General features: G+C 37.6%; 1 protein-coding gene across 2 annotated transcripts in view; it reads right to left on the bottom strand.

Moving 5' to 3' along the window:
- Positions 1 to 74: 74 nt before the first annotated feature.
- HEATR5B (HEAT repeat containing 5B) overlaps positions 75 to 23,257 on the bottom strand; it is a 52,796-nt gene continuing 29,613 nt past the window's right edge. For both annotated transcript variants that reach the window (XM_053937435.1, XM_053937434.1), the window contains exons 24-36: positions 22,082 to 22,333; positions 19,954 to 20,135; positions 18,782 to 18,850; positions 17,818 to 17,997; positions 16,911 to 17,148; positions 16,009 to 16,269; positions 14,940 to 15,067; positions 14,613 to 14,757; positions 9,828 to 10,097; positions 7,869 to 8,093; positions 5,803 to 5,954; positions 2,652 to 2,865; positions 75 to 1,027 (exon numbers count right to left, since the gene is read on the bottom strand). In XM_053937435.1, coding sequence (XP_053793410.1) covers positions 723 to 1,027; positions 2,652 to 2,865; positions 5,803 to 5,954; positions 7,869 to 8,093; positions 9,828 to 10,097; positions 14,613 to 14,757; positions 14,940 to 15,067; positions 16,009 to 16,269; positions 16,911 to 17,148; positions 17,818 to 17,997; positions 18,782 to 18,850; positions 19,954 to 20,135; positions 22,082 to 22,333 — 2,621 coding nt within the window. In that variant the 3' untranslated portion in view covers positions 75 to 722. The remainder of the gene's footprint in view (positions 1,028 to 2,651; positions 2,866 to 5,802; positions 5,955 to 7,868; positions 8,094 to 9,827; positions 10,098 to 14,612; positions 14,758 to 14,939; positions 15,068 to 16,008; positions 16,270 to 16,910; positions 17,149 to 17,817; positions 17,998 to 18,781; positions 18,851 to 19,953; positions 20,136 to 22,081; positions 22,334 to 23,257) is intronic.

Genomic DNA, 23,257 nt, shown 5'->3' with positions numbered 1-23,257 from the left:
AATGCAGATAAGAAGGTAGTTCTCTTTATAAACTCAGTTTCCAGTGCATTCTTTATATTCAAAGAGATAGGGGATTCAATTCTTTGCATCCTTTATTCATTTTCAAGCACGGAAACGGATTTGAAAGAGATACACACCACATAAATAAGGACAACTCATTAAGACAGCATGCTTGATCATTCACCTTAAGAAAGGCTGAAAATTTTCAATTATTTTGTTGTGGGATTTTGGGTTTTTTTTCATGCAAGCTGAAACAATCTACCAAGTCCCTTTCCCTATTATTTATTTTTAATAAAAGGAAAAAATTCATACTTCTACACTAGAAATTCCCCATGGTACAGGGTAAGTACTTCATAACAGTTTTTCCTCTTCTCTCCATCCCCACTGTGTTAGTGTGTTGGCACAATGGCAGGATAACAATCACCAGATTTCAAAAACCACTGGAGGGTTTGAGATAGCTTTTAAAAATAAATAAAACTATTTAGATACAGAATAATTTTGGTGGATAATTTATAACAGAAATTCATAAATATGATCACAATTTCCTAAAAATCTATACAAATACAAGTAACACCACTTCCCTTGTAATGCATGGATTTCAAGTAATTACACAAAGCTCCATTAGACAGCCTTTCACATACAAATTACACAAAATTAGACATGTATGTAGGGATAATGTAGTGCTTCTGACTACTTAATGGTCCAAAAATAATAAAAGTAATTCAAAAAAAGCTAGTTTTCAGTTTAATTGTCGGGGTGGAATGTACTGTGGGTGGTGGTTGCCTAGCAGCTGCTTTTGCTTTGCTGGCCTGACTTGCTCGGACTGCAGTTTCTAGACGTGTTTTCAATTCAGGAGCAGCTCCCATTACTGTCTTGAAAGCATGTGGGTAAAGTGGACCAATGTGCATTAGATTCTGAAGTGCAAACTCGTGAAGATCCTTAGATGCTGTAGATGCAGAAGCAAAGGCATTTTCATTCAGTAAATAGGAGATCAGAGTGGGAACGAGAAGGGCAAGCAACTGTACTCCTAAAAATGAAAGAAAGAAATGTAATTACCATATCAGAGAATTAAACAAAAAAAATTATCAGTTATTACACAGGTAAGGAAGGGTAATATTGTTTTCAGAACTGACATTAGAAACTGTAATCAAAAAATTATCAAATTAAAACAAATGAAATGCAGATGGCTTCCTGTGCTTTGATCACTCCACTCTGTCTTATCAGGACTGGATTTAAGATTTCTATTATTGTTCATTACAGTTATATTGATCCTGATGCCTATTTTGAGATGCTTTTGCACCATCCAACTGCAGATCACTGATGAAAGATTTTAACATGTAGAGTGCATATCATATTAAAGGATTTCAAAACACTTTTCAGGCAGACAGAAATGTTATTCAATTGGATTTGAGTATGTACCTCCCCAGCAAGCATAAGTGAACTGATACCAGGATGCAAGTGTTCACAAAATAGTCAGGGACAGTTATCTGCTGTTATTTATGTTGGATTGGTCTGGGAGATCCTAACTCAAATACTAGCAGGGCAGCTATACTTCAGCTAGCATGACCTAGTAAGGCCACAGCCCAAAATGGCAAAGAGATCAAGAGGGTTGACCTTGAGAACAAAAAAGGCAGCTAAACTTAAGCAACAAGGCAAATTTTTGTACCTAGTAAGAATTTAAGTACACCTTTGAAATGTGTAACCTGGTAATTGTACATTTTAAGCTCAAATAACTTAAAAATTAATGGTAACTCATTTATCTAAATTGTTTTAGATTACCAGAGTATTAATTATTTTTCCTTAAAGGTTTTGACTAATTCATACTCATGGAGTGAATGTCTCCAGCCAGCAAATAAGGTGATCTGTTTCCTCATTTGTTTCATTTACTCTCTCATTTTCATTTCACATCTGTTTCCAACAACTGTTCCAGAAGCAGAATGAGGTTCAAGAAATTTTATATTCTATCAAAAAAGAGAAGCTCCAACAAGGAGTGCATTGGGGGGAAAAACCCAGAAAAACCAACCAAAAAAAAAAAACAAAACAAAACAAAAAAAAAACTCAAGAAAATCCTACAAAAAACCAATAGTAGTATTTTTACAAGGAACTTTCTCAGCATTTGAAGTCAAATGTCGAAGACAGTAAGTCTTCAGAATGCACATTGTTTCAGCTGAATAACTAACTCAAAGATAAACTATAAGTAATGTATTCTATCTAGTGAATCTTGCTTCATCTACAATCAAGATACTCTAACCAGTATAGTTCAATTTCTTGGGCTCTTTAGCTAAAACTTGTTGAGCTGGTAGAAGCCATCTGATAAGAGTCTAGTAAAATAATTAAAGTTAACAATGAGGAAAAGTAAACTGAAACAGCATGAAATACAATTTCTAAACAGAGTAAAATATCACTCATTATTGCAGTTCATGTTTAGATTTTTTTTCCTGCAATCACCAGAAATGCAAAGGTTATAGCATATCATGCTGTATATGCTATGCAATTTAATGTATACAAAAGTTCTAGTACTGGAATTACAAAAGCATGTTGCACATAGAGTCCATTTGTGACTATGTCATCAAGTTCCTAACTGCAACAATTCTAATGTTTAATATTCTATTTTAGCATTACTCATTTCTCTACAAAACCTAAATACTTACTATTCTGCTCCTCACCAAGAGCAACCAACGTTTCAAGGACTTTAATTCCTTCCTGGACTGCTAAAAGCTCCAGGTTGTTGTTCGGGCGGCTCCTTTCCACAGCTTTCAACTTCTCAACCATGATAGGAGCCAATGAATGAATATATGGAGTGGACAGGGCACGATTGGTGTGTTGGAACACAGAAAGCAGAAGCTGGTAACACTTGGCTTGAACCTAATCAAATCAAGATAAATACATTGTCTTCAAAGTTATTTGGTAACTCAGGGAATCTAATAAACTCTGTTATCTCTGATTAAATTAAAAAAAAAAAGACTACTAAATGGGAAGGAAACATACTAAGTAAGAGGAAAGGAGCAACACAGCCCAGCTAATAAAGCAGTATTAACCCAGTGTTCAATGAAAGGAAGGACAATTAGAAAGGACATGCAGGTACTAAGTAGCAGTAACAATGTAAACCCTGAGAAAATAAGGGCAAAGTTAATGTCACACAAGTCAGTCACACCAGTTCACCGTGAATTGCATCTTTAGGTCTCAGAACTACCAGCTCTAACAGTAGTCTAATCTTAAAAGTCGTTATTTGAATTCCAGAAGGGCAACACAGCCCATAAAAATGACTTGGAATAAAGTGATCTTATTGTTCTAATACAAGCCAAGGCTATAGCCAAAAGTGTCAGACTTTTCCATCCTTGCTTCTCATTCTCCATTTTGTGCTGGTAGTAGCCTAGAACTATATGTGTAGCCATACTATGAGCTGATCACAGAATGCTCTCCTTGTCGTCCTTCTATTTTATTTTTTATTCTCCTCCCTCTCTGTGGAAAGCAGAGATTATTATTACCACGGTTTGGGAAAATGACTCACTGATGATCTTGTTCAGATGAATCTATGAATGCATTTTTTGGAGCATACAAAGATCTTCCTACAAAATCCCCCACAAATAACCCAGAATTTTGGAAAAGGTGAAGCCTCACAACAAATATGAGGATAAAACATTGCACGTGTTTTCTAACTGCACTCAAGTCCAAACAGGATGAGTTAATGAGCACATGCTGAACAGAAATGTTCTAGAGTAAGTACTACAGAACAAAATGATCTGTGAGGAGATCCAGGGATCACTGGAAACATAGATATATAAATAAAAATATTGACTAAAAGTCATAGATAATAAAAACTACTGGTAAGAAAATATGAGTTATGCAGCTCGTATTACTGTTAATTCAATAGTATACAGCTGCAGGTTTTCTATACAATTCAAGGTCTGAAATAATAACACATCTCATGTCATTTGTATGCTTTGTAACATAGCTCCACAGAAGAATGTTTTCCTTAATGCCTTACTCACCATCATCTTTGACCTTTTCAACAAATTTTACCTCTATCTCTCCATACTGTTACAAATAATTCTCTTCTTTTTCTGTCTTTCTTTAAACTTCATTCCTTATTAGCTGTTAAAGATGATTAGATTAACCTTTGAAAGAAGGAGTGAAAGTATTTTCTTAAATGCAGCCATATTTCAAAAGTTTTATGACTGCATCTGACAGCAGAATTTCATCCAAGCGTTTTTCCTTTGATCTGTGTCTTTGGACTATTATGCATTCATGGAAGTCTACAAAAACTCCTGAAAGGTAAAATCAGAGCTTTTTCAACGCCTAAGAGTCACACTCTCATATAAAACTCGCCCAACAGTGTTGAAACACTTGGGTCTCTCAACTGAGTTATCTTGTTGGAACAAAAGGGAATTGAGCTCACCAGACTTCTGGTTATTACTATACATGATATTTGACCTTTTCATGTGGTAGTAGTTTTAAAAATACTCCTGTATTTCTTTTAAGGCATCAGTAGTTTCTTTGGAAGAGTCTTCTACTTACTGAGTTCAATGCACTTAGTACAATCATGATCATGCTTTTATTACAAACAAGTGTCTCTTTACTGACTGCAACAAGGAATATTTTACATTTAAAAAGCCAGAATGAACACACAAGTATTACAGAGTATTTGCTCTGCACATTGGTGAGAAGAGAGTGGACACCATCTGGCTGCTCTCCAAACTTGCTCTGTGTGTTACAAAAATAGCGGTAAGTTCCAGCTGACGGGCAGCTTTCCAGCAGGGTAGTGGGCAACGATGTACTTCTCTCTCACTGTTCATGTGTTTATACAGAGCTGAGAGAGAGTAGGACATAAAAGTTTCACTTAATACAACTGACATTTCTATTCACACAATAAAATTTTCTAAGTAGCTTTCCATCCAGAGTCAGGCTTCAGAATCAACTGAATTTTATGTTCTTGCTGGAAAACACCTGCCCTGCTATTGCGAATTATCAATCTAAACAGGATTTTAAATGCCTCACTGTGACCCTAAACACATCTGCATTTTTTGCGTGTTTTTCTTCTCAGGAATCCCTGCAGTGTTTGCTTGTGGAAGCATCACAGATTTTTCTCCTTAGCTCCCACCTGCAGATTTGTATAGCCATTCAAACTGATACATACATGGCTGGAAAAATTAAGCTTAACTACCCATACAGTGCATTAGCCTGCTTGAATCAAGTCACTTTACAACTTTTTTAACTTTCCTCTTCAATGATAAAATAATTCAGAAGGCATTTCACAAAGGCAAGCCAAAGGGCAGAAGTGAAATCATGAAACAAATGAATCACAATCTGTAGATGTTCTGATGGTGCCCACAAGATTATATTTTTGCTCACAAACTGAGTTTTATATGAACACACAACATAAGCACAGGTTTTGCACAAACAAATATAAAATTGATCAGAAATGTGGGCTGTAATTTTATCTGTGGAAAAAATGGTTTAGTTTGTATTATAAAAGATCAACACTAATGTAAAAATGTCACTCCTCTATGGTAACCAACCTTTCCATCTGATAAAACTCCATATACCAGAGACTGGTTTTGCCTTTTAAACAGCTGAAGTCAAGATCCTGGCACAAAGTCATGAACACTATCTAGAAGCCCTAAGTTTGGGTTATTTTTCTCATGAATTTCAATAATGCATTGTTGAAAATTCTAGTTATCTTGACAGCAGTACCTGCCCCTGAAGCAAAGGCACCACAAAACATTCAGGAAATGTGTTAAATATATCACGATTAGTTTCTGCTGGCTGCATATCATTCACATTCCTATAACATGATCTTACCCAAGGATCAGAAGAATTCAATGCACTTCTAAATCTGTTCATACACCCATTTTGTAAAGACTGCACTCCAATTATTTCAGTGCTTGCTGACCAGAGGAAGAGAGCAATAGCTGTAAGTATGCTTATTTCATCAAGAATAGGTTTAGAGGCTTCTGAAAAACAAAAGCAAAAATGCTGTTAGCCTATTCCAAAAAGGCTTTAGCATTTATTTCGTAAAAGCCAGTGAACACAGATAAAACTCACAAAGAGGAAATCTATGTATTTGAAATTATTTGCAACTGCATATGCATTTACTTATTACAGTATCATTACTGACTGTGACTGACAAAAATCTGAGCAACTCTATTCTAACAGCTGTTTTAATAAAGTAAGTAAATCTTTCTGAAACTTAAGTATCAAGGAAAACATCACCACCTACATTTTCTAAGACCGAGTCATGCTTTTTCTTTTCAGTGTGCAAACAAGAGGAAAAAAGATATTTTTAGAGCCTTTCCCCAATAAAGGTCTACTTCAATTTTTTAAATTATTATCTTCAGCTGATAGAGCAGAGTAAGAAACAGATCCAACATGGCAACAACTTTTACCTAACATGAGGTTTCACAGAACAGACTAGTTTATCTGACAGCCAACTGTCACCAACAGGAACAGTCCTGCTTTTCAAATAGCCTGTATTTGCCATTGTCACAATTTTTTCTCCTTGCATAAGCTCTGTCTTCACAGATCTCATTCACGAATTCACGACAGGAACAAAAATATGTATATATCAACTATTATAATATATATAAAAAGCACTGTTCTGCTGATCTGGTTGGCCATATTGGTTCTGCTCTCCCCTGAGAGGCACAATACATAATGTCAGCAAAAAAGAAAAACAGCATGACTGCCCTTTACAGATGTCAGCTAGTCACTCAACTGGCTTAGCCATAATGTGAAACCTCACTTCAAAAAACTACTCCAAGCAGTTTAAGTGACAATTTTTCTTACATTATTCAAATTATTTTAAATTTACATTGTTGAAATTTTATTGAATGATGAGGTTTGAAATTGAATGCAGTGGACCTTGCTTAGATTTTGGTGTGTGTGATCTATCACACTTCACAGAAGATTGGAAAGGAAAACATACACTCTTGCAAGGAACCAAGAAAGATTTCTGATGCCTGCAAAAATGTCTCCAGCCAGTGATGTTTCTCGAAAGAGGGCCTGTGAAATCTTTACAGTAACTAAGGGGTGGAAAACAAGAGCTGATGTGACAAATCAAATTAGAAGTTTGGCTTGGTTAACACAAACCTAGGAATCCTCTCCCTTTGGACATTTCAGAATCATTTGCAATTACCTCCTCATTTCCCATCTCTCACATGAGTAACTCCATTCAAGCCTCTCTTCACTCTCTACAAATGGCTCCTTGGCAATGTAGTGGGATGTTTTTCTCGCTGACTACCACTATGCAAATGGCAAATCTTTGTGTCTCTCTTTTGCTAACTATGCAGCTAAGACTGTACATCTTTTTCACCTTTTGAAGGGCAAGGCAAAGCATGTCTGTGAATCATAAGAGGTGGTCTGCAGTTCTCTGAAGAGACAGTAACCATTGTGCGGGTGAGTAACAGGGATTTTTTGGCCAGGATTTCTTTCTCACCAAAGAAAGCTTTTAACAGTGTTGTGAGTATCCTACTCTAGTATGAACCTTTCCACAATTATCTGTGGCTGTCTTTCCACTCATTCACTTTAACACTGACTGTCATTAAGACTAAATGACTTGTGCCAGCATAAAACCTGAGAGGCTGATGCCAGATGCACTGCAAAAGGGAAAACTTCTAACTGGAGGTTATGATCAACACTGTTAAAGAAAACAGACCAAACAAGGACAAATCTGAGGTGGCAACTCCTGAGATCTAACTACTTTGTTAAAGCCAGTGTTGTGCTTTTCTTCAATAAAATCTGTTAAGCAACTGAGGAGTTTTGCTCATTCAGGTCTTACATTAAGTTATAGGCGGATACCATACTTGCATTTTCATTACAGAAAATTCATTTTTCTTGAATTTTAACTCCTGCACTGGGAAACCACTTACCAGGCTGAGAGTCTTCCAAGATAGATGCCAGAGTGCTGCGGATAAGACCTGTCCATTGTTTCTGAGTTTCATCAGTCTTGACTGTTGGAAGAGTAACAATAGTTTTTATCCCTTGAAGAGCTGCAGTGACTGGAGGTGGGACCTGATTATCTGCTGACTTTACTGCTGTTTCTTTCAATACCCTTGTTATCAGAAATAGGATAGTGGGTAAGATTGTCATACACCCTAAAATAAAGAAAAAAAAAAGATAAAATAGAATTTTTAAAGTGTGGTAGATAACCTCTTTGTCTTTCCCAATATGGATACATATGGTTGGAGACAAAGGAGATGAGATAAACTACAATTCAGGTAACAAGTGATATGTGTCCTTCAACATTTTGTCACCAAATTCATTCATCAGTGCTACTGAAGTGTATCATAACACAAGTCATACAAGCCAACAATTGAAATTCTGCTGTCAGTTCAGGAATGATGATTTAGCTATTAAAGCTTTGTCCTACATGGCATGTGATACATGGTATGTTATCCAGATTGCTAAGTACCTTAGAAGGATCTATATATCACTAGGGTCTTATAAACAGTAAAAACAACAGGTCTGGAAACAAGTATCCAAACTAAGTTACTGCACTTTCCAAGTAAGGTGGTGTGTGGTACAAACCCCAGAAGCAAAGTAAGGAAGCTGTTTGGGTGTCTCAAATAATGGACAAAGGCTGTAGGAGTTTCAGTAACACATGCAGACTTTAAGCCCCTACAGGACTCAAAGAGGAGTGCTGTTGGGTTTGGGCATGCAAAATCAATCTACAGATCACTTCAGACAGTCAAGCTTCTTTCCATATCTCTTCTATGCTTCATTTGCCCACATCTGTGGAAACACAAATCCTGCCATTTTCCTGCTTCTGGGAATGCTGTGAGGATAAATACATGAAGTAGAACAATTATGACTGGAAGGGGCTGCTCTTTAAACTAACAGTAGTTTCTGAGCTACTTGCAATGGCCACTTGCCAAATACTGGGAGAATACTGGGAATAACACCCTCACTCCAGACAACACAGAAGTAATATTGTTATTCTTTTTGCCCACCGCATTTTCCATCACCTTTTCAAAAAAACAAAAATCAAAAATCAGGAATCAAATAAAAACAGGGAATGTCCCCAATTCAAAACCTGTTGTTCCTTAAAGAAGTGCAAGACACAAATTCACAAATTTCTGTTTGAAGACAGGCCATATTGTCTTTTGAGCATAACTTTGTCCAAATATGTTATTTGCAGAGCACCTCATTAAGGGACTAACTTTAAAATGTCTTATCTATATGGCTGCGTGAAACTTCCCAAAGATTCTTGAGACAACAGTCAAGCAATTTGCTCTCCAAAAAGCAAAAGTCAAAGAGCACAGCTTCCCATGTAATTGTGTCCTTTACCCATGAACTTCACTCAGTGCAATTATCCCAGCTTACACACATCCTTTGTGACAGTCTTCCTGGGCAGAAGAAAGCTCCATTTAGTTTATAATCACATTGGGAATGACTGACAGCCAACGGCTGCAAGCCCAAGTGCACCACAGATGAATTGTGCTGTTTTTCTCTCAGTAGGATTGTCTTTTCATACAGCTGCTGCTTTACATGAACTTTTCAGGAATTTAATTATCTCCAAAATGTCTGTGTTCTTTAACAATATGATTAAAAATTGCCCGAAGGGTTTCAAATGCATGAAAAAAGGGGGAAAAAACCAACAATGAAATCAGACTGGCACAGAGATAATTTCCTCAGCAAATCTGCAGCACACATGCAAATTTAAAATCAAATTTCCTTTACGCTGCTCACTGTAAAAACCTGACTTTTTATTTAGTTAATTACCTAAATATTATTAATAGATCGCCCTTAAAGCATTCATAGCAATATGTTTGTTTAGCATCATTTCTCACTGTGCTACCACTCACACACATCCTGTTACAATGCCTTACCTGCTGGAGAACACAGGGAAGGCAGGTCAGACAGAATATTAACGGTGGCAGCCACAAGACGGGCACTTTCCTCAGACAGGTGGGATTTGGCAGCAATGTGACTTGGAGAATCTGACACTTTTGAACTCAGATGGGGCATGTGTCGTACTAGGATGAACATGAGCAATTCCATGGCTGCAAACACTAGAGATTTTCCAGGCACCAGACCACCGCTCTCACCTCCCTCTCCTAAAGCAAGAGGATTTTCTTTTTCTTCATTATCATCTTCATCTGAAAAAGGAAAGAAATGTCTGAGGAAACAGTTAAGATGCCATTCCAAAGACTACATGACACACTCTTCACAAGTTAAAGTTAAAATCAAGAGTTAAAAATCAAGAAGAAAAAGTTGCTTTACAGTAAGATAAGACAAACTTGGCTCATGTCAGATTAAATGTTTTAGTTAGAATTACTTAAAGAAGCTTAAAATGCCTTAGAAGTATTGTGATTGCAACAATACTTAATAAAAATCATTCTGGAACTAGAAAATAAATGTAGTCTTGCACAAAATAAAACTACAGCTAATTATCTTGCTTCTCTTAAAAATGATCATAAAATTAACAACAACCAATGACAAATAAACAGTCAGGACAATCTTTTTTAATTTAATAGCTATTAATTAAATGTTCCACCCTGACAAAATCTTATTCTAGCCTAAACTGATTATGAAATAAGAAAACAGAAAATCACTGCAGGATTCTATGTCTAAGTTCATGATCTGAGTGTATTCAGTTCAAAAAGTCTCTTTTGATGGCAGCTTGACCAGCTGCAGTCTTTCCTTCTCCCATTAAACAGCAACAGAGATTCAGTAAGTCAAAGCTGGCCTGAACTACCCCTATAGAGCTCCTACGAATTTAAATGATTGCTACTGTTATCACATTCATCAATCTGAAAAAAGCAGCTTACTGGGCTGGCAGTAAACAATTCCATTAATTCATATGAAGGAACAGAGCCTGCATTTTGAGTTGTGCTGGTCCCTCAAGTTCCAGCAAAATTTTCTCCCTGTTTTTACATGGAAAAGGGGCAAAAGCTATCAGTTGTTTTTTGTTTGTTTTTTTTTTTTTTAAATCAACAGTACATTGTGCCAGATTAAGATAGTAATTTTCCTTAATAAGAGAATATTCTCTGGGGTTTACTTCACTTCTTTCAGGTAACAGAAAATCTGGCAGACCTACCCAACTTAACCAGGTATCAATGAACTATTTCCCAAGTTGCCTCTTGGAAACTAATTTACCTAGCAAAGATGGGAACAGTATATCTGAGATTTTTAAAGAAAGGGCAAAGGGATGATTGAACAGGGACACTCTCTCTTAAAAGGAAGACGTCACTAAAAGTACCTCAGAAAGTAGCTTTCAGACTGCTGGTCAAGTTTTGAGTATCTCCAAGCACAGAGATACCACATCCCTGGGCCACCTGCTCTTCTGCTTCCCCGCTCCCACAGTGACTCATTTTTTCTTTGTATCCCATCTGGATTTCCACTGCTGCAGTTTGTGTCCATTGCCTCTTGTCCTTCCACCATATGCCTTTCAGAAGTGTTTGGATTGGCCTTGTCTTTAAATCCCCTCTGAGAAAGGGGATTGCTAATCTATCCCATATTAACCCTCTTTTCTGCAGACGAAGTAAGTTCAGCTCTCTCAGCCTCTCCCCATAGGTCCCACACTTCACCTCCCTAAGCAGCTTAGTGGACTTCCATTGAACTTCCTTCATGTTTGTCAACATCTGTCTTACTCAGAATGAGGAGGAAGGGCAAAGAAAACTAGACAGTGCTCCAGATGCATCTTTATAATTGTATCCTTAATCCACTGGTCATGCTTTTCTAACACAACCCAATAACAGAGTTGTCAGCATTGCATAGGTTTCACACTAGAGATTTACACACACAGCTCCTCATCTGGCAAATCTGCTATCCAATCTGCCAGCCCACCAGCCTATACCAATGCATATTCCATCCCAAATGCAGGATTTTGCATTTTTCTTTGCTGAACTTTAGCAGGTTCTCAGACTGCTGTTCAAAATTCCCCTTAAAGGCAGCACCACCCTCCTGCACACCTACCACCTGCCCAGTTTGGTATCATCCACAAATTTGCTGAGGGTACATTCTCTCCCATCTGTCCTATATGCTTAACAGTAGCAGGCCCAATACTGATCTCTAAGGAACACCAGTTGCAACCAGATGCCAGTCAGACTTGAATCACTAAACTCCATTCAAGCGCAGCAATCCAACAAATTATTCTCCTACTTTTCAGTCCACATCACTCCAACTTGACAATGATATTGTAGAGTACTGAGTCAAAACCCGTGCAGAAGTCTAAGTAAACAATATTCACCACTCCACCTTCAAAGCCAGTTTTTCATCACAGAGGGTGATGAGACATTAATTGCCCTCTGTAAGTCTGTGCTATTTCAAATCACATTCTCCTACGTGATGTACTAAGAAGTAGTTTCAAAAGAAATTTACTCAAAAACCTTTCAACAAGCACAGCAGGCTTACTGTCAAGTTCACTCAAACCCCACCTCGTGTCTTACTCAAAGTTAGTCACAGCATTGCATTTTTGCCATTCATTGGGAAGCATTCTTGAGCACCACAGCTTTTCAAAGATGACTGCAACAAACCGAGTATGTCATCAGCCAGCTCCCTCAGATGCATCACATCTGGTTCCAGGGATGGCTGGCTTTTCTGTGAGCAGTCCCTAACTGGATGCTCACCTGCTGTAGCTAGCACTGCTCTCCCTAGGCTTGCTCATTAGACACAGACACAGGAGGAGTAAGCAAAGAAGATAATAGTGCCTTAGTTTTTCCTCTAGTGTGTTTTGTCATTAGATCACCCAGTGCATTCCGTAGCAGGTCCAAATTTCCTCTGCTGACAATGTATCTATAAAAGTTGTTCTTGTCACACTGGACATTCATCATCAGTCTCAGCTCCACCAAAATTGTGCTTTCCTAGTTCCACTCCTCCATACCCAGGAACACTTCAGTCTTTCTTGGCAGCTTGCCCCCATTCCCAACATTCATGCACTTCCATGTCACATTTGAGCTCATTCAGAAGTTCCTGTTCAGTCAGCTCAGCCTCCTGCCATGATCATTATGAATAAGCTTTATTTTGTCACCAAAGATGAACAATCCCTCTTTCCTTTGCCCTTCAGGAAAGCTTACCACAAGATTTCATCTACAAGATCTCATCTACAAGCTCTCTGAACAAGCCAAAGTCTGCCAAGTCAGGCCAAAGCTTTTGCTCTGCTACTCCTTTTCTTTCTTTCCCTTGAAATTATGACCTCCACTATCACATAGCTAGTACAGCCAGAACTATTATTAACCTTTGTAACCATTTATTCTGTACAAGTGCAGAGCAAATCCACTGAGCCCTACCCTTATCTGGACTGTCCAGCATCTGGACTGAAGAAGTCTATGCTTCGTACACTTCTGAGTGTTAGCCTCTAGCAGTGTCACCCTTCCAGCACAAGACTGGATGGTAAAAGCCTTTCATGAGACTCCCATAGCTTGACTGGAATGCTTCTACCTGTTGGTTTAACATGGTTTCATTCACCTCCCCTTCTTGATCAAGTAGCCTGTGGCTCCTGACTAGTATCACCCTTCACTTCCTCTCAGTGTTATCAGTTCTGATCAGTCAAAGTAGGACAGATGGCTCCTCTCCTCTTGCCAAATCTCCTCAGTGTTCTCCAACTGGATATCTGGAGATAGAGCCTTTTGTTGATGGAAATCACAGTATTGCAGCCGCCACCTTCATGCAAGTGTCATGCTCCAATGCGATATTCCAGCATAGTCTATGGCTGTCTCTCCTTCTGAGAAACATGGGACTTCAGCTCCTGCACGTGCAGGACCTCTGAAGAACATTTCATTCCTCTCTTTACCTTTCCTGACACCACAGAATCTTCTCACCTTCACAAGCATTTCCTTCATGTCTCACAGGTGAGACCAATGTCACTTCCAGCTGTGGCTGCACAGACATGCCTCTGGAGCACAGGCACATCAGCATTTTCACCTGAATTTCAAATCTGGTCATTAGACCTCTGATGTAGCAGAGCTGATTGTCCCTCAGTCAGCAGACTGTTGTTGTATGTCACTGCCGCCTTTTTGCTGACTCCAGCAGTCCTGTACAGTCTTGAGCAGCACTTCTGGGCAGCAGGAGCATGCCTTTCCATGCCAACTGCCTCGCTCCTCTTGCACACCCTGTTCCCAGAGATCCTGGTAGCTGACACGCCCTGAGTGCCCTGAATAAGTGAAGTAAGAACCCAGGTGCAAGTCTGCTCCATTCCTGGCAAGATCTCCTGGGCAGGCAACTTTCCATACTGGTTTCAGGAGCGGTTCTCTCACCTCATGGATGTCAGTTGTGCCAGGGACACATCACAATACCCTGTACTGGTGGCTAAATCATTAAACTTCAGAAAAAAGGTAAATGAAATGCTAAGGAAGCAGTCAGTAGAGAAACATTAAGTAAACTGAGCAAGGTATTAGTAAGGGGTGTGCTGGGTATAACTTGCACCACTCTTACTCCAGAAAAATGAATGAAAATCATGACATGAAATGAGAATGATCAGAGGAAGAAAAAATACAGCTTACAAGAGTTAAGAAGTCAGCAGGTAATTACGAACACAATCAAAATTATCTGTAAAATACACAGCATTTTCCTCCTCAGTGTAACCATACTCTAATGCAACTGAGCTCCTTTCCCAATATGAAAACCTGTTGCTTATTTACTCTGCAAAGCAAGCCATGTTTACAGAATCTTACTTAGTGTGTTCCTTTTTTCCTGCAAATAATCTTGTGCTGCTCTTACTATCTGCTGGACAACTCCTGTAACCAGTAGCTGGACTGAAGGAGGATCCCAGGTCAGGAGGAGTCGGTGAAGCACACTCAAGAGTTCAACACCAAGGAGCTGCAGTGAAACAAAATACATAGAAAAACATTAATTAGGACTAAACAATTTCTAATTGTAATGTCACTTGCTTATGATGAATACTTTTCTCATACAAAAAATAAGTACAGCTCTTGTAATCATCATAGATGAAAGACCAAGACCTGGAAAAAGCTGATTGTTACAACATGCTCATACATTACCTGATCCTCTGCAATATGGATCCTGGCACAAGGGGAATCCAATAAAGTATGTAGTGCTTGTAAGCAAGATGTAACATGCTCTACAGGCTCTTCAGGTCTTGGGGAACACAGAAACTGTATACTAACACCTGAAAAGAGCAACAGTTAAAAAGAATGTTCATATCATCATAAAATCAAGTTTTCTTTTAAAAATTTTTGTAAGTATGGCAGATTCTTAAAAACTTTAGAAAGACAGCTGTTTTTATCAATTCTTCTTGCTTTCAATTAAGAGATTCTATGCAGAAGAATTGTATTTGCTTCCTCTTCTGCATCATATCTTCCCCAAAATTTGGCAGGATAAATAATATGCAGCAACAACAAGTAATTTAAGATTACTGAGCAGAAATCCATACTTTGTTCTAAAGATCTGTAAGTCAGACATATGAATCCTTCATTTGTAAATTGAGTTTCATTTTCTTGAACTCCTTTAAATGTAAAGACAAACAAAATGAAGTTAAACTCCAAAAATCATGCAATATTAATCTTCTACATATGGCACTTAATTCCGGATTTAAATGTCTGTATCTCAGCAAACTTCTGGCATTCCTCAGAATAAGAGATTACATCCACCTCTTAAAGCTGTTAGGTAACAACAAAGAGAAACAGTGACTGCTACTCACAGATGAAAAACTGATGCAAAAGCTACTCCACATGATTTGCCAAATAACAGTCTCTACTAAGCAGTGTTTTATAGGGGTGTGTATTTTAATTAACCTCACAGCTTTTGCATCTTTGAAGTATAACATTTTGTATCATCTGCATTATACTGCAGTGTTGAACAGTTCCTACTCATTTTATTCAATTACATAAATCATAACAGTCACACTGACAACTACTCTGTCAAAGCTACAAAGAACACAGAAGGCAGAGAGATAAAAGGGAGGATGAGACAGAGATTTTCAAAACTTTAGTGTCCAGACATGTAATGAATTTTAAACTTCACAGATTTTAAGCAAAGTAGCTTTTCTCATTTTCATAGTGTTTAATACCATAACATGCTGCTACTGAAATCTAAACTTTTAACTCTTACCCAAAATTAAGTGCATTCGATCTTTGTTTATCTCTGGCAAAGATTTAGTGGTAGGTGGAGTTCCAGGTGTCTGGTTTAGCATAATGGATGTAGCACGTTTCTGAGAACTAGGCATTGCTGCAGCAGTCTCTTCTGTTGACTCTGACACGTTAAATCCTGTACTGTTTAGCCAAAGTGCCACTGCATGTAGTATGGGAGCCCAGGAGTTTCGGTAATGCAGTCTAGCTGTGTCTATTGTTTCTGGAGTGTAAAATGCTCCTCCTGTTAAATTAACAAAGCAAAGGTAAATTCTAAAATTCTCTGCAAGTAACAGATTAAAAAAGCATGCATTCTGAATTTATTAGTATATTTATTCCAGGTGTGCTTGATCACAAACATAATCAGGTGTAATGCTTGTTAGTGGCAATACATTCCAATTCTCCTTGTGTAGTAGCAATATTAGGACCTCTCATGAGAAAGTGCACTGGCCTCAATAAAGCAGTAAGCAGAGAGCAAGAAAGGCAGGCACAGTCATCAGGTCATGCAGCATTTTTCATACAGAGCATTCACTCTTAATTCTGTGTAATACTGTAAAACAGTGTCTGCTCTAATCTCAGGGGCTGTTTTTCATACAACCAAGATCTTTTTGCATTTGATACCAAAGTATTAGAGGTGAAGAAGTACTCTTAATTCCACAAAGATGTGGTTTTAATGATCTCAATGATTTGAATAAAGAGTATACTCATTGCAAATTGAAGGAAAAAATATTCAAACTTAGGAAGTATTGCTATTACATTCTCAGGCAGAAATTTATCACTTGCATAAAAAACATGCATACCAAATAATTTATATAATAATTCTGAATGTCCAGCTACAGTTTTCTTTCAGTTTTGCAGAACACAACAAGAAATTTCAGTGCATACCATCTGGTGGAAGCTGGGTAGCAAATTCAGCTGGTAAAGTTAAAAGAGCGTAATCTTTCAGCGCAGCCAACCAGAGCCGGCTCAGTGCCGGCAGTTCAGGCTGTACAAGCGTTATCAAACTGTCTGGTGGCAACTCATCCACGGTACCAAAATCATCCTCATCCTCCTCTGTGCTCTTCGAAACACGCTTTGGTTTGGTCTCTGCTTCTTTCTTAATTTTCATAGCAACCACATACACCTAGAAGTAAAACATGTCAAAGTATGTGCTGTGAGATTCTAAGAAGAAAGGAAAGCAGCAGCCTTCCCCATGTAAATGTAACAGATTCCACACAGATAAAATTCACCAGAAAATGACTGGATAAAAGAGATTTTCAATACAACTCCATTTTATTTAAATCCTTTCTTTTATTTCTACCAGTATATATATAATGCTTACATTCATAAATGGGACTTTCCTAAAACAATCTGGCCACACACTTTCTTCCTAAAAATGTGCCAATTATAAACACTTGACAGTGTTAACTAACTAGTTGGTTAACTAGTTAACTAACTGCAATATTTTCCCAGGATACATTTTAAGGTTGTTTGATTTTTAGGGTTTTTTGTTTTCTTGTTTGTGGGGTTTTTTTTCAAGTTTAAGAACAGTAAGATGGGAAGAAATTCAAAATCTGATAGGGTATGAGTGTATATTTTTATGCAGAAAAGTGCAGCCAAACAAAGAACAATCAAGCCTCAATGTAAATATGGCTCAACAGAATGGCAGAGAAAGATACTGAGTTTAAAACATCCCAGGACTAGAACTGCAAGAGATTAGGAGGAAGGCATGTACAGGCAGTATGAGGTGTGAGGCTGCTATTACACTGTAAAATGTTTCCAAACTTTGACAGATTTAATGGTCATGGTGTACCTCAGCCCACGCTTTGAGAACAGCGAGTTTTTCCATAGTAGTCGCGCTCTCTCGGTAAAGCTGGCTAGAAGATCCCTTTCCCGCTTGCACTTTATCCAGGGAAGAGACAAGAAGGTTGTGAACTCGGCGAAGATCATTCAGGTCACTTACAACCCCACTTCCTATCCAAGCGCTACATACCTGGACAACAAAGTTTACAATCATTCTAAACTAGCAAAAAAACCCAACAACCTTATAAATGAAAAAAAATAATTAAATTAGTTAGAAAACCAAACCCAAAACAACCACCAGGCAAACTTAGCCACTGTCTTCCTGCTTAAGACAAATAAATCCGGTTTTCCTTTTTTTTTTTTTTTCTCCCCATCTGTGACAACAGAATTGCTCAGGTGAGTGGTTATAAAGGCTATATTTGTAATGCATATTACAAGGGAACTTAAAAGCTATGGAAAATATTTTTTAAATTTTTCAATTCTCCATAAATAAGTTATAATGATTTTTTCATTCTGTTCCCAAGTGTCTGGTCAAATCATTCAGGTAATGAGTCACTGCATTCTCTGTGAAGAATATATTGGGCAGCAATCAACAAGAGTATACCTTTAAAATCCCTCACATCGCAAATCAATTTATAAGGCTCCATACATCATATGTGAGCAGACTGAAAGACAATAAATAAACTTCTACTGGTCTTATTAAGCAAAAGGGTTTTTTCCCTTTTTTTTTTTCTTCTTTTTTTTTCTTGCAGGATTGATATGAAGACATAGTTCCAGATACATTTTTTGATGTAGCTCCCTAAAAGGACTTCTGCACATCTGAGGAACAAAATAGATTACTAAGAAACTCAAAAGATGTTGCAAAAACATCACAGCTTAAGTTTACAACATCTTCCAGCGATTTGATGCTACTTCTCTTTTGTATCTGTACAAAATTAGTTTTGTTTATAGTATGTGAACGTTTTCCACTGTACCTGACAGGCCTTTGCAGTTATATCGGATGGCGTATCTTGGGAAAAGGCTGGCCTCAGAGCAGCCCCAACCTGTTGATAAGAAGAAAAGTTAAAAATCCAACTACAATAATAGGGACACAGTGTGGCTTATCTCACCTTGTTTAAGGCTCAAGGACAAGCACAGAAAAAGCAAGACAAGATTGCTAAATTTGGCATTGTAGTTACATCCCAAAATTATCCTTGCTGTCTAGGAAACATTTGCAATAACAGTCTTTAAACAACAAAAACAGAGTCTTAAACTACTTTTTTCCTGCTTTCCCATTGCCTTTTTAAGTCTCAACTACCTTTGTGAAATATGTGGTATTATCTTCCCTCTGTTCATGAGTATCCTTTTAATCATTACACTATTACAGGTGCAACTTCTGTTAAGGATCAATAAGCCAATGAAAATTTGATGTCCAAAGGAAGCAATGTGAAATTAAATGTTTACGGTTGGATTTGCATCAAGTCCACAAAGTGACAAATACTGACTGAAAAATGCCTTTTAGGCATATAGTTGCTATATGGCAATATTTTTCTGAAACAAACAGAAACAAATTCAAGAGAAAGAAGCAATGGTTACAGCACTACAGAAGGAAGAAGAAAAAGGCAGGAAGTGAAAAGAATAAAAAGCTGCCTTTAGAAAGTATTTGGAAAGATCTTGACAACAGAGTGAAAACAAAAGGGGTGAAAGAGTTAAGCTATGCAACAAAAAAAGCACAATAATATCCCCAAAAAAATCTTTATTTGCCCACTTCCCAGTGATATACTTTTATAGTTTTCATTTAAACAAAAGTACATTCACTAATTCCCAAGAAAAAAGATTTATTAGATTAAATCTAGAACTGAGTGAACGATATTTTCCAAATCCTAGTTCTACAATCTACAATCTAATAGCCACTTTTGCCAAAAAGTAAATGTAACTTGCAATATTTGCCTTTCAAGCTACTGAATTTTATCAGCTACTAAATTATAATAGATAGAATGAGATACAAAAATGAAATTTGAATAGATAAGTGAGTCTCTGTAGCACATTTTCACACACAGAAAAATCTCCTCACAGCTTTTTTTTCAAACTACAAAATGTTCTCAAAGCTAATACTGGCATATTGGCATAACTACAAGATTTCCTGAACTTATGAAGGAGGTCTCACATTCGCCTGATACTGCTCCAGTATCACATGGCCTGGAAACTCTGGCTCAGGAACGGATGCAAATTTCTTGATAATGTCCTCAAGAGCTTGAAGCCCCGCCATCCGTAGCTGGTTGCTGTGGTCCGTGGCAGCCATGAATGCCATTCGGATAAGGTCAGAGAGATGGAGTACTAAGAAGTCATCTTAGAACAAAACAGAAAGAACTATTTAGTAATTTAAAAGATAGCTAACATGATGAATACTTGCAACATTTTGCTCATTGACATGCATGAATTTTACCTATTTGTTTTCAAAGATCCACATTTAATGCACGGAAGAAGCAGGAAAGAATGCAACCTAGTTTTCTTATTTTCTACTTCCCCTCCCCCCCAAAGTGATTCTATGACTTTTATTCCTAAGACAACCTTGAAAAATGAGCAGAAATTGTGTAGGATGAAGTATGTAAATGTGGCTAAGTAGCTTAGAATATATTAAAACATTTATTAAAGCTAATTTGAATGATCCCCCAAACACACAGAAATTCAAGGCAATTCCTGCTCCTGCTCAGATCCTATGCTTACAGCGACCCCTGCTGCTGTCAACACCAAAATCTGAGTATGCCTCTGGTTCTCCTCCCAAAAACCACCTCTAAGGCTGTAAATACATAGCGCATTTCTGAAAGGATTATTCTTCTCTAGGTATTAATTTTATTTATTTTCTCACTCTCTATTTGAAATTACCACGTTGTACAACTAACATGAAAATAAATTACTTAACAACATCCACTGTGACTAATGAAACCCACAAATTGCCTAAGCTATTTTCAAGTCTCAAGGTAAAAAAGGAAAATGTTTTTGTGGCTGAAACTTTTCAGAGGCATAACAGTAAAGAAAGACTGAAAATCACTTTGAAACTACAGTGATAAAGTCTGCACTTACTTTTTCAGAGACAATAGTAAAATTTGAATATTTTAGAAGCTGCATTTGGGGGGGCAGAATTTTGCTGAGTTTTCCTTTTTACAATGATACCAAACATATCAAAGTTCACTTTAAATAAACAGAGATAAAATTCTCCAGATATGCCATTCTCTACAGGACCCTATAAGCAGCAGTTATTTCATTATTTTCTTTGTGATACAATGCCATGACAAAATAAACTTTCCTGAAATTGTTCCTTCCTAGTCTTCAGTGGCCTTGGCCTCAAATCAAGTCAAAAACCAGATTCTCACAAAAGCAATGCACAGTGCTGGAACCAACACTAAAGCAACACAGGCACTAGCAACACCAGCACTAAAGCAACACAGGCAAAGACCTGATAACTCTCCATATCACAACAGACACTCACAACAACACAGACATCAAAATCCATTCATGTCACACATTCTAGGATGCTCAAAATATTCATCCTACATACACAAAAGTCCTCATGAGCACTACACAGGTGAACCCAAACAACCACAAACATGGACAACTCAAGGACAGACACCTCACACTATCTGAAAAACATATCTTCACAAAACTACTCTGCCATCTAGGACCTCTCGATTTTGATCCCCTAACTCATAAAACTATTTTTGGAACATGAGCTTGAAAACTAAGACTCATCACTCTCATAGATACCAAAAGAACAAACCTTACGAAGTCCATGTCTTTTTATAACTCCCTCCCACATCCCCCTCTCTCTGCAACCAATGTCATAGCAATAATTACCTAGCTTGATCCCTTCTTTTTTTCTTTTCTAGCATCTCTTCAGATTGGAGATGCTAAAATATTCTCAAGTTTAATTAATTGCTGTCATTACATTAAACTTGAAAACACTCCGAGCTTGCCCTTAGCTAGAAGTTTATTGCTTCTGTTTCAGAGTTGAGAAAACCTTTGCATCTCTAAGGTTTTTTTTCCCCTAAGCAGACAAGTCTTTCAGAACTGGTATGTTCCAGAAAACCTCATTCTTTGTGCTCATGGTACTGTTACTACAGTGGTTACAGAGACACAGTTTTATTGATTATTGCTGGGCATTTCCTTTGGTTTTGACCATTTGAATGAAAGAATAAGTGCTTATAATTTTTTTTCTTGGTTGTGTAATCTTAAGCTGTAAAGAGGTGTCAAAATGAAAATAAAAAGTTAGGAACAAAACCAAAGCATGCAATTACTTTTTGGGTTTTTAAGTCTGGCTGAACGAGCCAGTGCCAGGTCGAAGTGTGCCTTGTTGGCATTCTCACACAGCATGATAACTCGGCACAGACAGTCTGCTGCAAACACTCGAGTGGCCCAGCGAGGTGCTACAGAAGGCTTGGACTTGTCCTCTTCACCCAAGGTGGTAAACATTGTGTCATCATCCATCTCCTCCTTCTTCTCCAACTCCTCATCCTTCCCTCCTCCCAAGGGAGCAGCAGTGCTCATGTCTGTGACACGGAACAATTAAAAGGAAGAAAAACATGCCACTGTTAAAATCCACAGAAGGCAGTTAAGGACATGAGTTCAAGTCTTTCCTTATAGTGAGAGTCAGAACAGACTAATTCTTCTGTAGAAACATTTGACAAATGTCCAAAAGCAAGAGTGTATCATTAAAATAAATGGTTTTCACCTCAGTTCTGGGTTAAATTACCCTTTAATCATCTTACATGATACGAGATAAATTCCTATAATATTAATTCTCCACAGTTACCATCTATAGCTGAATCCCGTATCTAAATTGCCCAGCTTTGTAAATTAACCTATTAAATTGCCAATAAACAGGATAAGGCTCAGAATTAAAAGAATTATCAGACTCAGAATAAAAGAATTAGCTTCGTTTTGAATTATTCAGCTCCCATTTCAAGTGGAAGACAAAAAGCAAGTTAAATTGAAACAAAATTACAAAGCTCCAAGCCAAGGGACAGCTACCAGCCAAGTAGGCCACTGACAGTACCCAAAAATGTGATTAATATTCAAAAATTTATTTTCTGAAATGAGGTCTCAAACCTACACCTAGAGAAAATAAAAATTACTTCAGGGATATCACATAAAAAACCAAAAGCTGAACATAGACCAAAAATCCCTCACCAAACATGCATATATACATTTGCTATTCAGAAATGAAAACATAAATCCTCAATGACAAGGTCTAAATAAGCAAAATGCCAAAATACTGACAAAAAATACCCCAGCAATAATAAGAGGAGAATTAAAGGAAAATATTGCAATGCATGCTTCTCAGAAAGTCTAATTTTAAGTAACTGAAGAGCCAGTTCTTTCAGTAAAGAAAAAGGCTATGGCAAATCAAACATGGATGATGCTAATGCATAACAACAGCATTTTGAGAAGGCATCCAGGACCTCATATGGCTG

This window comes from Vidua chalybeata, chromosome 3, assembly GCF_026979565.1.
Source record: "Vidua chalybeata isolate OUT-0048 chromosome 3, bVidCha1 merged haplotype, whole genome shotgun sequence".
Lineage (NCBI taxonomy): Eukaryota > Metazoa > Chordata > Aves > Passeriformes > Viduidae > Vidua > Vidua chalybeata.
This window is presented reverse-complemented; position numbering and strand designations above follow the sequence as displayed.